The sequence below is a fragment of the Zingiber officinale genome, chromosome 1B (assembly GCF_018446385.1).
Source record: "Zingiber officinale cultivar Zhangliang chromosome 1B, Zo_v1.1, whole genome shotgun sequence".
Classification (NCBI taxonomy): Eukaryota; Viridiplantae; Streptophyta; class Magnoliopsida; order Zingiberales; family Zingiberaceae; genus Zingiber; species Zingiber officinale.
The window spans coordinates 145,617,016-145,633,057 of record NC_055986.1 but is presented as its reverse complement, the minus strand read 5'-3'; the positions used below and the strand labels follow the sequence as shown (position 1 = coordinate 145,633,057).

The 16,042-nt window shown below is 36.5% G+C and overlaps 1 protein-coding gene across 1 annotated transcript; it reads left to right on the top strand.

The window, feature by feature from the left end:
• Nucleotides 1–9,036: 9,036 nt before the first annotated feature.
• LOC121983794 lies at nt 9,037–15,551 on the top strand. Its single transcript, XM_042536415.1, has 10 exons — nt 9,037–9,921; nt 10,503–10,661; nt 11,150–11,491; nt 12,688–12,751; nt 13,602–13,819; nt 13,912–14,025; nt 14,100–14,205; nt 14,270–14,481; nt 14,627–14,730; nt 15,123–15,551. Exons 1-10 carry the CDS (start codon nt 9,076–9,078, stop codon nt 15,274–15,276), a joined length of 2,319 nt encoding a protein of 772 aa, XP_042392349.1. The 5' UTR covers nt 9,037–9,075; the 3' UTR covers nt 15,277–15,551.
• The last annotated feature ends 491 nt before the right edge of the window (nt 15,552–16,042 follow it).

Sequence of the window (16,042 nt, the reverse complement as noted above, 5' to 3'; positions counted from 1 at the left end):
AATCAAGCTCTTCCGAAATGAGCATCGAAAGCATCAATGAAGGGGGAGCCACGTCCGAAGAGAGCAGCAGATCAGGGGGAGAAACCGACAACGAGATCGACAAGGTAAGTGAGGTACGATCTCTTCCTCCTAATAAAATGTTTAAATTCATTAAAATTTTAACAAAAGATTGCTGCAAATTAGAAAATGAAAATAAAGATTTAAAAGCAATATTAGCTACATCTTGTCCGTTAGAAATGCTAGATAAATCAAATTTAGAAAATGAAAAATTAAAATTAGAAATTCAAAATTTAATTTTTCAAGTAGAAAATTTGAAAAACTCTGCTTGCTCATCTAAAACCAATTTTAGAAGGTTCAATAATTTGAATTGGTATTATAGATATCACCAGGGACAAATTAAAAATATCTCTAGAAAATATGTCCCTAAAAACTTTTTAGTTAATCCAGTAGGTTGGAACCTATATTGGGTTCCTAAATCATGCTTAAATTAATTTTAAAAGTAAAATTAGCGCTTTAAGTGAGAAAATTAAATAAAGAATTTCTTCATGAGGCTTTGTCTAAAGAAGTGGTTGTTGCTCCAATAACCAAGAAGGCCTAGTGCCTCGCCATGACCTGGAAGCCAAAATATTGAAATAAATGTTTAATTAACTTACTAATGAAGCATTAATACAAGAATTAATTAGTGCTTGAAAAAGGTTATTCAAAACATTTTATTTCAATTTACCTACTTAGAATTTTGTTATTTTTATATTCTCAAAAATTATTTTTTCCTAAGTTAAGAAATTTTTTTTAAACTAGAAATCTCAGCTTTAATTACTTAGAAAATTTTCTAAATTTCTTAAAAACTTAGATTTTTTTTAAATATTTTTTCTAAGTCTTTAACCCTTAGATTATTTTTCTTGGAACCCCATTTTTTTTGTGATCAAAGGGGGAGAAGGGAAAGTATAAGTCTAGGGGGAGGTAGGGGGAGGTAGATAGAATTTAATTTTTTTTCTATCTTTTTGCACTTAAATTGCAATTTAAGTTAATTTACTTAATTCAATTTTATGTCTATTTTAACCCTAGCTTAACTTGGGTTGATCACACCAAAAAGGGGGAGATTGTTGGAACCCCAAGGTTGTTTTGGTGTGATCAACAAGTTAAGTTAGGTCCTGTGTATTTAACCTTGTGTCTAAGTGTGCAGGAGCTTAGGAACACAGGTACTCGAGTGGAAGACGCAGCTAGCGAGAAGGACGGCACGCTGTGCGTCCGAGGGACGAGGCGCTGCGGAAGAGTACACCGGCGGACGAGAAGGAAGCGCGCGGTGGTTCCGAGGGACGAAAGCCGGAGCGGAAGATTGCTCGGGGAGCAAGAGACGCAGCTAGCGAGAAGGTCGAAGACCGAGGGACGAAGACTGCGGATGAGTACGCTGGCGGACGAGAAGGAAACACGCAGCAATTCCGAGGGACGAGAAGTCGGAGGGAAGCACGCTCGAGAAGACCGGAAGTTGGGTTCGGGTGAGCCCTTTTCCGGAAGGCAGAGATCACCCAAACGAGCGGATCCGGAGCGGAAGAACCGGACCGAAGCGGGACTGAACCAGAGAAGCGGTCCCGGATGAAAAAGTCAACTGTGTTGACTTTCGGGGTCCGGGGCGCCCGGAACCCTTCCGGGCGCCCGGAACAGTAATGTTGACCAGATCGAGAATTATCTCGATCTGAACGTTGGGGGATAAAATTTATCCCCCCCAGGGCGCCCGGAACCTTTCCAGGCGCCCCGACCAAGGCTATAAATATAGCCTTGGTCCAGAAGCTTTTAATCAGTTCAGAAATTGTAACAACACTTGTGTGCTTCCATTGCTTTGATTAGCTTCTTTCTTTTTGTGTCTACACTGCTGTAAACGAGGCTTCTCCGCCTGAAGGAGTTTTTAGTGCAACAATCTTCCTTGGATTAACAACCTCCCCGGTTGTAACCAAGTCAAAACCGGTGCCTCGTTTTTATGCTTTACTTTCTGATTAATCTATTTTTTTCAAGTGTTAGCTTAATTGTCCGAGAAAGGGTTGTGTTTTACTCAGGGCTATTCAACCCCCCCTTCTAGCCGGCCGCATCGGTCTTACATGAACCTCCCTCCATATCCGTGGGGTCGGCACTAGGGGGGCCGCTAAGGTAGCGGATCTACCTTTTTTTTGAGTTTTGACTTCCAACAATTTGTTGTTAAATATATTTTTATCAACACACTCAAGACTTTTCTCCAACCTCTTTTTCTCAATCTTATAAATTTTCATACAATCTGCTAAGCAAGTCGTCCTGTTAATTTTTTGTCATTTCAGCATTCCACGCCTCATCATTAAATTGAACCCCTCTTCATAAAGAATAGTGAATGGATGTTTATGCATCATGATCCAATGAGCAATTGCCTCCCTCATTTGTTCCATGTCAAATTTTCTAGAATGCAAATTAAGAATGGATGGTGAAGCTAAATCAGTGGGTAAAAAACTTTTTTAACATTGTTTGTTGTTCAACTGCTCACAAATTAATTTTTCTCTTCATACAATTTAATCTATGCCTCAAAAGACTTGATGTGACCCCTGATTTACCAATGTAAAAAGAGATTGACAATGATTACATTTTGCTTTCTTTGATCCATCTACTGTGTCAAAGTCATTCCAAACTTTTGAATTTTTTTTCCTTTTCTTTGCTTGAAGCCCCTCTTCCTCTTTTTCTTCAACATTTTCTTATGTTTCCTAACCAGTTGTGTCAATTTCCTTGTTGATCTCAAGATTAACCTCATTACTTTCAGCTATGGCACTGTTTATGGTAAGTGAAGCAGATGACTCTTCTACAGACATAACTAATCAAGAGATAAATAATTGTCAAATAAATTATAAAAAATACAAACAATAATAAGAAGAGAAAAGGCAATCTACAAACAAAGGCAGGATTCAGATGAATATGTTTTTGTAATTTATAATTCATAGAGTTTTTCAAAATTTAAACAAAAAATAAAAATAACAACCAATTAAATTTTAAAGATAACTATTGACGAGTGGCTCATATTTGGTTGAAGGTCAATGCAAAGGATGCTATAGAAGAAAAATCTATTAAGATTTTTCATAATAAAATTTTGTTATGATTTTATATAACAGAATTCTGTTACGATTTTTCATAATAAAATTCTGTTGCAATTTTTCATAACAAAATTTTATCGGGTCTGGGATTTATGCATTATTTATAGAGATCATTATGAATCTATTATACAACAATAATCATAAGAATCATGTAATGTGATTCTCATTACATGATGCATGGACTCATTACAATAATAATAGAATGTGAATCTCATTACAACAATAATAGAATGGATGATAAGGCTGAGAGTTCTTGATGCATGGACTCCCTTGATCATCATTATTCTTTTCTTGCACTTCCACCAAACTATTAAGACGTGTTGTAGCTTCTTCAGAAAAGTGAAGTTCACTTCTAATTAATATTCTCTAAGCCTGCATACGTCTATTGATAGGCCACTAGGAGTGGGGTTCCTGGCAACCATGTTTCTTCTTGCACAAAGAGATAGTCAAGCCATAAGGGATGGAAGTTATTGGTGGCGAGCCTATTGTTAGCTATGCAAAGTAAAGAATACTCTTATTAGGTCCAAAGAGGGAGATGACATTGGGCTCGACATCTGCTTAATGTTTGATTACAGAAGAAAAGCAAGGAAAGGAGAAGTTTAGGGAATGATAAGTTCCTTTAGGCTTTGCATGTATATATTTCGTATTCCAATGAGAAGGTAGTGGAGTACTCCATGAATTTTGAAATGACAGGTTAGCTAAGAATTAATGTGGGTTTAACCGAAGTTGAGATGTTGAAATTGTTCAATAAGAGGAATTGGTAGGTGTAATGGACAACAAATTTGTCCAAGTTCCGAATTGGTATTGGTAATGAGAGGAAGCACCGTCTTTAACTAGTAAGGGTGATTGGTACATTACTTTTCTGATATCCTGTCTAACTTTATTTTTCATCTGTATCTTGCAGGTGGAATTATCATCAACAATGAGCTATATATATTCTAACAACCTCCAGGCAAATATACTGCCTAGGTGTCAAATAAAAATTAGTGCCTCCGGGCCTAGATACTAGATAAACTAGTGCCTCCAGGCTAATTATAGCAGCCAATATGTTAAGTCTAAGTATAAGACTTTCCACCTCCGAACAAATATAATGACCTAGGTGTCAGATAAATTAGTACTCTGTACCAATTGTAACAACCGATGTGTTAAGTATAATGTTGAATTTTGTTTTAAATTCAAAGTATTTTTTGTAGTATTTTTAGTTTCACATTGCTAAGTGGAGAAGTTTGGAAGGGCTTATATAGGAAGCACTTTCATCCTTACTTAGCAATGATAAGAGGACCTATACGCATGCGCGGGCTAAGCCCAAATCGAGTGGATTTGAGGGGTTCGAGCCGGAAATCCATAAACCGGGCATCATGTGCGCGATTAACGCGCGCAGGGGGGTGCAAATCCCACGGGCGGCCCGATCTGTTTTGTTCCGTGCATGAGGAAGGGACGCGGACGCGACACTGAGGCGCGTTTCCTCGCTAGCGAAGCAGTGCTTCGTACCTTCTCTTGCAGCACCTCTATTCTTCACTCAAGCCTCGAGCTTTCTCCCTTCTCTGTGCGATTCTTTCTGCTTTCTTCTCGTCTTTCTTGTCTTGAGACTTGGTCTTCCGGCGATCTGAGGTTGGGTCCGAGTGTCGCGTCCGTTTTGGAGTGCACCTACGGACGAGACGAGCGGTGTCGGATCACGCCGACGCTTCAATCGGATAACTATATTCTAAACTCTACTCCTTTATTTATCTGTCTATTGCATGCTTATTTTTGTGCAAATATAATACTGCTTGTATTGCTTTATTATTATACAACATATAAGACTTTTCTCCTCCGGATGAACTATAACAGTCTTGATTTCTTACTAATCTGTGTATACAACACAACCCCAGGTTGTCTCACTTGTTAAGATCCTCTTAAATTGGGATAAATCTTCTGGACCTCTCAGATTTCTTATCACATATTATTTGGGACAGATTTATATTTTATGGCAATATCCTCTAACGGGAAGCAATTCTCAGTTTTTCAATGTTTCCTTAACAATGTTCCCCTCGCAAAGTAATTAGATGTTCTCATCGTAAGGAAATTCTTCTAAGCGAGAGGTGGGGATATTTCAGTAAAGTTCTGAATTATTTTGTTTATGTCTCTAGCCAGGAGTGATTTTCTATGTTTTTCGAGTTTATCAAAATATATCTTCATATAAATATGATGCGTTGTTATTCTATTGATGTCTATTACCAGACAAAATGGGTGGAAAGGCAGTTTATTGGTCTTCTTATTTAATATCCCCAAACAAAATGTAACATTTTTACATTATTAATATTATTCTTGAACAAAGGCCCACCTCTCTAGTTTTCTCATACTTTCTTAAGAACCATGTTAGGAATTATCATTAGCACTACTTCTACAAAGGGTTCATATTACCAATCTTTCCAAACTTATTTATTTAATGTCCCGGTTGATATGGATTTCTTAGGGGGTTTTCTCATCAATAGTAATTCAATATTATCTTCAAGAGGTTGGAATCCTTAGTCCATCATTATATTAAGAAGATATGTTGGAAATTAGATGATTTGTCACATTGGATTTTCTTTTGAAACAATATTCCATAAGAAGTTACATTACTTGAAGCTGACTTTTTTTATCAGTCTGATAACCTAGTTTTCTTCACCTTTCTTTGTCCTATTTAATCTTTTTAAATCAGACTCCATTCGATTATACTCTTCAGTTTAATTTGAAAGAAGAACATATAATGATACCTAGGTTATTTTTCAAAAACCCGACCCTTGGTGCCCAAAATCAGCTTCTATAGAGCACCCAACCCCTAGCGAGCCTCATACTTAATCGGATTTCATTCAATTACACCTTTCAGTCATACTTGAATGAAAGACATATAATGGTACCCAAGTTATTTGTAGAGAACCTGAGCCTTGGTGCCCAAAACCATAATCAGCCTCTAAAGAGCACCTAATCCTTGACGAGCCTCATACTTAATCAAACTTCATTTTATTATAATTTTCAATTCAATTTGAAGATGGGGCATATGATGGTATCCTAAGTTATTTGCCGAGAAGACAAGCCTTGGTGCTCAGAACGAACTTACACCGAGCACCAGGACTAACTTACACCGAACACCAATACCAACTTACACGAAGGACCAAAGCGAGCTTACACCAAGCACCAGAGTCAGCTTACCCAATTTACACTGAGCACCGGAGCACCAGGACCAACTGACATCGTGCACCAAAGCCAGCTTAAACCGAGCACTAGAGCCAGCTTATACCTAGCACCAAAGCCAGCTTACACCGAGCACCAAATACAGCTTACACCAAGCACCAAGACTAGCTTACACTAAGCATTTGGATCCAATATTCCAGATTTACTCCATGACCACCTGTGAACGAATATGTAGCGCCTCTTGAATGGGAAGAAGGCAGTGGATGATGGACTTGGTTGCCTGATCTCCTATAGAAGAATACGTGGCATTCATTGAATGGAGGGGATGGTAGTGGGTGTCGGATATAGTCTCCTAGATGTCTCCCTTAGCGTACATGACAATTGATAAATGGAAAGACAATTAACGGTTGTCAGATATAATCACTTCATCATTTTATATGAGGAGAAGGAAAGAGCGCGAGATAAATGATGTGGAGATGTCCTTCTAATAGTTATATAAGCACAAGTTAAGGTAGGTCACAGGTACCATGGTATTTTTCCTTACAAGCGGAAGTAGGGTGTAAATAAATTAAATCGAGCCGAATATGTAGAAAATTTTAAGGCTTGAATTCGGCTCGAAATAGGTATATTCGAGTTCGAGCTCATTTCGAAGCTCGAAAAATTCAAAATGTTTGGTTCGAGTTCGGTTCGAATTAGGGCTCGGGTTCGAGTTCGGCTCGAAATATTCGAACATGTTCACGAACTATTTGAATTATTGCTCGAAAATAAATTCGAAAGGCTCGACATTTATTTATTTAACTCATATTAATAAATATTAAGGCTCGCGAGTAGCTCGAACAATATAATTTGAGCTCGAGTTCGGCTCGAATTTGATAAATTCGAATACGAATCGAATATTTTTCGAGCTGACTCGAAAAGCTCGCGAGTCGGCTCGATTCGTTTGCAGCCCTAAGCAGAGGCGACTCTTCTCCACTAACTCCTCTCCTTCTTCTTCTTTTTCTTCTAGCTTTCATATTTTCTACGAACCCTAGATCTCTTCCACCACTTGAGCATTGGAGTAACTACATCGATAAAGACGGTCAAGCCCTAACTTGTGTTCCCTTAGGTTAACGAATCGCGTAAGTTAGGAAGGCGATATTGCTTTCTTGAGAGGAGGAGTCTGAGCGAGTAGAAAATAACACCATCTATAAATATTATTAAATTACATAAAGATATTAAATTAATTATGGATGATTGTATCATACAAGAATAATAACCAAACCTTATTTCACTAGATGGATCAATTATATAGATCATACGTTATTAAACTCTATTCCCTACTATATCATTATTTATATTTAATAAATTTTATCTTATTTTATAATTGCTAACTAAATCTTTTTTTTTTCTTTCTCTTCGTCGTTTTATGTGTAAATTTGTCATAGTTTCACATTGCTTAATTGGAGTATTTATTGGTTGTCTATATACATGTATGTAACATCTTAGACACGTATCTTGAAATTTTCTCTCAATAGATACAACTTCAACTTTCTCTCTAATATTTTTATTTATTATTTTATTTGTCTTTATATGTCCATACACTCATCTTAACATCTTCATCCTTATAACTCTTATTTTTTACTCACGTGCTCGAGTCATATCTCAATATCCAACTCTATATAACATAGCAAGTCTAATCATCATTTTATAAAAAATTTCTTTTAGTTTTATGATTACAAAAAATATTTGACGCTCTTCTTCATTTCAACTATTCGACTTATATTCTATGTAAGACATATCTCAATCCCTTTATCTTAAAAAAAAAAAAATTCTAAATACTTAAAGTTCTCACTTAAAATTATAAACAACGTATCATTTTTTATCTTAATAATTATCTCATTACGTTTAATATTATTGAACTTAAATTGTATATATTATGTCTTACTATACTAAACTTAATTTCCCGTCATGATTTAAGTTTAATATTTACTTTTTCATATATCTCATCTATCAAATTAAAATAATATCATCTAAATATCAAACACCACTATATTATATATTGTATATGTTTAATGAGTTTATCCATAATGCCTATAAAGATAGGAATTTCAAGGTGATAGCACAAATATACTAGGGGGACGGACCAATGGTCCAATACCACGAATAATTTGATCACTACGTGCATTTATTTACACTACGTGGGATCAAACTTTTTCATTGTTTGCCATCGCACCAGATCTCAGGGCACTGTTGTCTGCACACTTGATTGTAGCATAAGTATTATCATTTTTTAAAATTCTATAAAATTATATAGAGAGAGAGGGGGGGAAATGATCTGATGCGCGTCATATGCTGTGCGGCGATCGTTGCCAAGGGAACAAGGACCACATCCACATGGGTTGACTGCCATGTGGCATATATATATATATATATATATATATATATATATATAAACATGCACCTGCAAGAATAAATAATACAAGAACCATAAAATATAAATAAAAATGAAAGTATAAATCTCTTCTATTTTGACACAAAATGCACTTAATATTGCTCATATAATAAAACATTATTGATTTTAGAGGATTTTTAAAAATAACATAATATACTAATATATATGATAGTAGCCCGCTAATAATTTGAAGATTTTAGCAAAATTAATTTGAAAAGACAGAGTCGTTTTGGGCTTATTTAGTTTTACGAAATCCTGGCTGTCCATCCTTGGATGAACGGTCCACCGTCGCAATCTACTCTCTTTTCAGGCCGCCCTGTTTGCTCGCTTTTCCTCCGTTTGAAATCTCCTCGCAGAAAGGCGCGTCTTTTGGATCGCTCACCCATGTCGTCCAAGACCCAGCTCGGAACCCTAACCCTAGCCTGCGTGATGTCAGAGGACGAGGACGATGATTTCCAGAATCCTAGCGAGGCCTTCTCCGTCGCCCAGAACCGGATCCTATCATCACTTAATGATCCGTGCTTGCGCGCACGGAAACCCGCCGATGCTTCCCGCCCCAGGAAGCGGCCACGAAAGGCCGCCGCAACAGCAGCCGAAGGTAAAGAAAATCGAGAAAATTCAGGAGGTCTTCAAGTAGCTGCTCCGTTTTTCAGCATTTTGGCCAAGGATGAGGAGCGAGTAAAGCTGGGAAGGCGGGATTGTTCCTCGATTGGGAGCTCTTTGATTTCTTCATCTGATTCTTGCATTCCCCTCGTGGTGTCCGGGACCGTGATGCAATTTGATTGTAGAAATGAACTCCAAAATGAGGAGTATTCACTTTTCCAATCTGCTGATTCGAAGGCTGCGGAAGGTGGGAAAGATGAAGACGGAGGCTTTAGAAATTTCAAGGCGGCTTACTCTTCCAGATCCATTGAGTCAAGGTTGTTGGCGTCGAAAGAAAAATCAGTTGCTAACATCAATATCGGTGGTCACTTGGTTGAGGACGATTGTGAGGTTTTAGAGGTTGGCACACAGCTTAATGAATTGATAAATCTCTGCTGCGGCATGGATGAAGGAGGTTCCTCACATGGTGGAGTCTTTGAGGGAAATGAGGTCTTCTGCGAAACAACTGGCTCAGAACAATTTACTTCAGTAGCGTGTCCACTATGTGGGGAAGATATTACTGATTTTAGTAACGAGCTGCGAGAGATTCACACAAATGATTGCCTCGACAAGGCTGGAACTACGGAGGTATAAGTAATATGACACTTCAGCTTGTTTTTCTCTTTTGTTTTAGTTGGCTGAAAACAGACAAACGGAGTTTACAATGGGATTTTTTTTTAAACTGATTTATGGCTTAATTACTGTGCTGTCTTTTTAGGTTTATTTTATTAAAATGTTTAAGCGTAAAAGATCTTTTTGATTTTAACTAATTGGTTTTTACTCCTTTCAGCCGTGGCAATCAATTAGCAATTGCCCATGTATTAACTATGTTAAACGGTAATTTAATATGAAAGGAGCTTAAGAAAGCTATTATCTTTTTTCCCTTTGTTCTATGTTACTTATTAATTTGCAAATTCCACTAACACCACTTTTCAGTGGATTTACGATTCCTGTGCTGTGATTTTTAATAAGGCATATAAAATAGCTAGATCTGAATTTGGAGTTACCAATCTTTCCTTTTATATTATTCATTTTGGTATTAATTCTATGAATGGTGGATCTAAAACCAGGGAAATGATTTTATGTTCTACAATAGCTCTCTTCATTTCTTTTTCATGCTGTAAGGTGGATCGGAAGGTTTTGCCAGTAATCAACAAATCATGATGTAGGTAGCTAGTCACACTGATGAGGCAAAATCAAGTTCACCTAATGTGGTTGATACCGGCCCTGTCATCCAATGGTTACAAGCTTTGGGTCTCTCCAAGTACAAAGACGTTATTGTAAAGGAAGAGATCGATTGGGAAACACTCCAGTCATTAACAGAAGAGGTACGAGATGTATATTTATTTTTTTTTTAATTTTCTCTCTGTATGATCTTCAAAACGTCCTTGGGGTTCATTCAAATATACAACACACTCTTATTGTATGAGGGCAATGATTTTACCATAACAATAAACTTGCTTCTTTTTCTATGTTGGCGTAACTATTATCTCACTGAATTGAGTCAGATGTTTGCCTTCAGCCAAGTTAACCAAGCCATTTGAATGTTTTAAACTATCTAGGTGATTTGTGATTGCACTAAAGTCTAATCCTGTCTGCTACAGCTCTTCTTTACATTTCAATTCTAGGTAATATCTTCAGTCCAACAAGCCTTAGTACGATTTAAAAAAATAATAATAATAATAAAATCAGATTTAACCTAGCTATAGCCTCTCGATTGCTCCAGTTATTGAGTGTGCTACTGAAACTCTGATGTTAATATTCTCTTGTCCTGATTGAAATGAAACACTTAACATTGTCAATCCTTACATTGCAGGATCTGCTGAACATAGGTATAGATGCCCTTGGACCAAGAAAAAAGATTATCCATGCCCTCAATGAGCTTCGGCAGAATAAACTACTTGTCCAATACATGGATAAAAATACTTCTGCAGCAAGTAATGAGAAGATAAAACTACAAGTACCTGGAAATAAATTGATCACAGAGTACTTTCATGGTTCTTCTGTTGATGGGCAGAGAGTTCATAAGACCAGCAAGCCACTTAGTGAGAAAGCATCCAAGGCTCCAATTCCTAAGAGAGCTTCTACCGCTACTAGAAGGGCGAAATTTAGAGACACACCACAATGGTGTTGCATAGCTGGGACTCCATTTCGAGTGGTATCATATGCTTGCCTTTTGATGTGTTCTTTTTCTTAAACATCAACTTTGATGGTCTATCTGTCTATCTGTTATTTCTCTTTCCTGGGTTGCTTGTTTATCGCCTGCAACAAAAAGCAGTTATATAATACCATTATAGTACAAACTGAGGAATGTGGATTCTAGTCCTAGAAAAGACACTTATGCTGAATTCATCCAATCATCATTGGCACCAGTTTCAGAATTTGGAGCACTTGAGATAGTAGCAAAATAACTGAATTACTTCAAAGAAATTTAACTTTAGTGACAAATAAGAGAGGTTAGTTTTGTTAAAGCTGTTTCTCTTGGCTACTCTTTCATGTGTTTATTGGCTTCATTAAACATCTGTTGGTGAATTTTGAAGACACGACAAGAAGCATAATTCTATCCTACTTTTATGGCCTATGATCTACTTGTCCTTTAGGCTGCTATTGTACTCTCTACTTATAGAATGTGATATATCTCTGATTTCCTATTGAGTCTCACAGGACAGCAATGAGACTGTGGAAAGATTTCAAAAATTTCTAATGATAGGGAACTTGATTTTCTAATATTCGAGATGTTTTTTTTTCCCTACAAATGGTGAAGAAAATGAAACTTTAATAGTGGTTTGATAGTTTAAAAATTAAGCTGGTTGTTAGGATTTAGTTTTTTTAGGATGTCAGTGATAGTTGAAGTACTTAACTTTGGATTGTTTTCTTACCTCTAATTGAATATCATGTAAATAGAGTCTTAACTAACTGGAGTTACTTCTCATTATTGTTCCTTCATTCTGTTCCAGCGTGTAGTATGAGTGGTTCTAGATAGAAGAACATTTTGAGGGCATGGCGTAAATTCTTATCATACTCTTGTTTTTTTTGTCTACCAGGTTGCTTCATATATGTCATGTTCCTATGATAATGAACCTGTGTTTCTCTTTGCTATTTATTGCTCTCTGTCGCATCGGTTTCCATTTCATTATTGAATCCATCAATTATATGAGCTACTATGGGCTAGAATTTTTTTATGTTTTAAAATTAATATAAGCAAGTTATAAGGTTGTTATATTCACAAAAGAATGAACAACTTAAGATTCAACTATTTTCTGATTTCTAAGGAGAGTTTGAATTTTCTTCCACTTCTTTTATTCATGCTTTCATCAAATTGAACGTCATCTATTTGACAATTTCTGTTTGCAGGATGCATTTCGCTATTTAAGAGGAGATTGCTCTCATTGGTTTCTAACACATTTCCATATGGATCGTAAGTCATTCATTATCCTCAGGCTTGTAGGGTAACTAATACACGTCCATATTACATCAACTAAACAATTAAAGTACGAGGGACTTATTTTTGTGTGGGCGCTTGTTTGCTCATTTACGGTCCCCATGGGAGTACCCAGTTGACTAGAAGATGGGGATAGGGATTAATTTCTGACGGACGCATGCGCTTAAGGAAAAAATTTCTTCCCCTCCTTAGTCATTTGGTAGTTGGCTATAAGTTGATCCTGTGATTTATCCCCTTTCATATAACTTGGGAATAGACTGTGAGAAACTTCTGGGGTGAGCGTAATCACCCTTTTGCTACAATTGTCTGCTCATTTACGGCTTTTCAATTCCTTGAGTCTTCAGTTATTGTCTTCTGTTTTTTTTAGTAGCAGTCAACTAGAACTTTGGCGGCGCGCTCTTTTTTTTTTTTTTTGGTGATATTGGAATTGTAAAAATAGGTATAACTAACAGTAGGAAATGTTTGCTTATTCATCTGTCAGGCTCACCTCGTGTGCTGGTTGAATATTCATGACTTCTTGCTTTAGATTGATAGATTTTGATTTTGGAATAATGTTTCAAATATGGTAAATGCTCAACTAGGATGGGTTGTAATGTATAGGTGATAAGTGATGTTTTATTATGATCGTTAATTTCTTGGCGACGGTGTAATGTATTATTATGCATTCTGTATGAGGTTACTAGCAGTCTGCTTATTATGCATTCAATCTGAGGTTACTAGCAAGTTTTTTTTTTTTTTTTTTGGCTAATGAAATATCAAATTTTAAAGCAGATACTAAACTGTAATATTGTGAATTCCAAATACCTGTTCGTAACTTTTGAAACAGATTACCAAGGTCTTACAAAAAATTTCTGCCATGGGAAGATTTTTTGCTCCTCAATCACAGCGAACTTGGTAAATATGAAGATTGGTGTGCCATGGGATAGATTGCAGATTTTACCCTTGAACCAAAAAATTACTATCGCAGGTGTCAGTTTGACATGTTTTGATGCAAACCACTGCCCTGGAGCTATAATTATTCTTTTTGAACCACCTAATGGCAAGGTATTAAATCTCAACTCCTTGAGGATACCTCGATTGAAGCATTGTAAGTTTGCATACTTTTCCCAAAATGATTTATATGCAACCTTGATTAGGTAGTTTTACACACAGGAGACTTCCGCTTTTCTGAAGAGATGACGAACAATGCTCTGTTGCAGTCATGTCATATACACACACTTATTCTTGATACAACCTATTGTAACCCTCAAGTATGACTGAGTTTCATGTTCATGATCTGACGTCTTACAGTTGGCTCTCAACTTCAGTTTTTTTAATGGTGCAGTATGATTTTCCTAAACAAGAAGCAGTTATACAATTTGTAATTGAAGCAATTCAAGCTGAAGCCTTCAATCCAAAAACTCTCTTCTTGATTGGAAGTTACACAATTGGTAATCTCTCATTCTCAACTTCAATTATTAGTTAATGCTACGCTAATGGAACGCATGTTTACAGGAAAAGAGAGGCTGTATCTGGAGGTTGCTCGGATTTTGAAAAAGAAAGTCTATATTGGAGCTGCAAAGCTAAGATTGTTGAGGCATTTGGAACTTCCCGAGGAGGACATGAAATGGTTGACTGCAAATGAAATGGAGAGCCACGTTCATGTGGTTCCCATGTGGACACTCGCAAGTTTCAAAAGAATGAAATATGCAGCTAGTCAATACTCTGTAAGGCAAATATCATTCAGCTGTCTTTTGCCAAATCTTTTCATCTGCGCCTTTCGGAATAAGGAAGAAATATTGTTAAAATATAGCCATAAAACATGAGACGTGCATTCTTGATTGTGATACATTATTCCATGTTGCTGGCCAGGCTCGCTACGATCTTATTGTTGCTATCTCACCTACTGGCTGGGCGTATGGAAAAGGCAAAAAGAAGACTCCTGGGAGAAGGTGGCAGCAGGGCACCATTATCAGGTAATGTTTGTTCAACCATCATGAATGCTCAATTAAATCAGTTGTCGATTTGTCTAGTAGTAAATAAGAATTTTTAAGCAAAACGTTGGCATGAATTAATTGGGTTGACGAAGGAATATGAATATATTTAGTACAAATATCTCTGCAATTAATTGGGTTGACGAAGGAATATGAATATATTTAGTACAAATATCTCTGCAATTAATTGGGTTGACGAAGGAATATGAATATCTTTAGTACAAATATCTCTGCAATTGTACTAGCTAATTGACATCCCTTCCGATTATATATATATATATATATATATATATATATATATTTTACAATTTCCATAAAACTATATATATATTTTACAATTTCCATAAAACTGTGGTATTGTTGCCTCTTTCCAGGTACGAAGTTCCATACAGTGAACACAGCAGCTTCACAGAGCTGAAAGAGTTTGTTCGATTCATCTCCCCGCAACAAATAATCCCAAGTGTAAATAATGATGGCCCACAGTCTGCTGACGCCATGATTTCCCTTCTTGCGGGTGCGGCAGATTAAAGTTTGTTCTCTGTTCAAACTGAAATCAAGCTCTCCTCTCAGGATCAGATTTCTGGGCTCAAGAAAAACTAGCCTGATTAATATCTTCAACTTTCTTCAAGCGTTGCTGAAGTGGTAAGGAAAATGCCAACATGAAATAAATTCTTTATAGGCATTCGTTGTTCCACTTGGAATGTAATCTCTTGTTTAATCATTGAATTATCTGATAGCACGAAAGGACTCTATTTTATATGTGAAACAGTATATGGAGGCCCATGTTTCATTTAGTAGTACAACGACGAAGCTTTTTGGTTCCCAAGAAAATTTTGTCACATAAAAAATAATGAAACATTGTGTTTTGTTTATACGTGATGAGGATTGAAATACAGAAAAATGATCCATTGGCTAAGAAAATCATAAATATATCTAGGGAATTGTATCAGCAGGATGTTAGCCTTTTCATTTAACCTAATCTAGTTTATGATCAGCTCAAAAAATCTTGTAAAATCATGAAAATATTCAATAAATTTTTTAAACATTTATCATTTCACCATCATGACGTGTACGATTTCAGATGTACAATGTGGATGACACATGATGAATAGTTGTAACACATAACTCCGATCCCTTGTTTTAATTCCGTAAATCATTATCCAACACTTGGAGATTACACGCCGCACGCAACCATGTATATATTAAATAAATGAACCTTATATCGCCACCTGGCTTCGCCCCAATTCCCATTCAATGGTTTGCGTCTTTCCCAGACCAAACAGTTGACATCGGG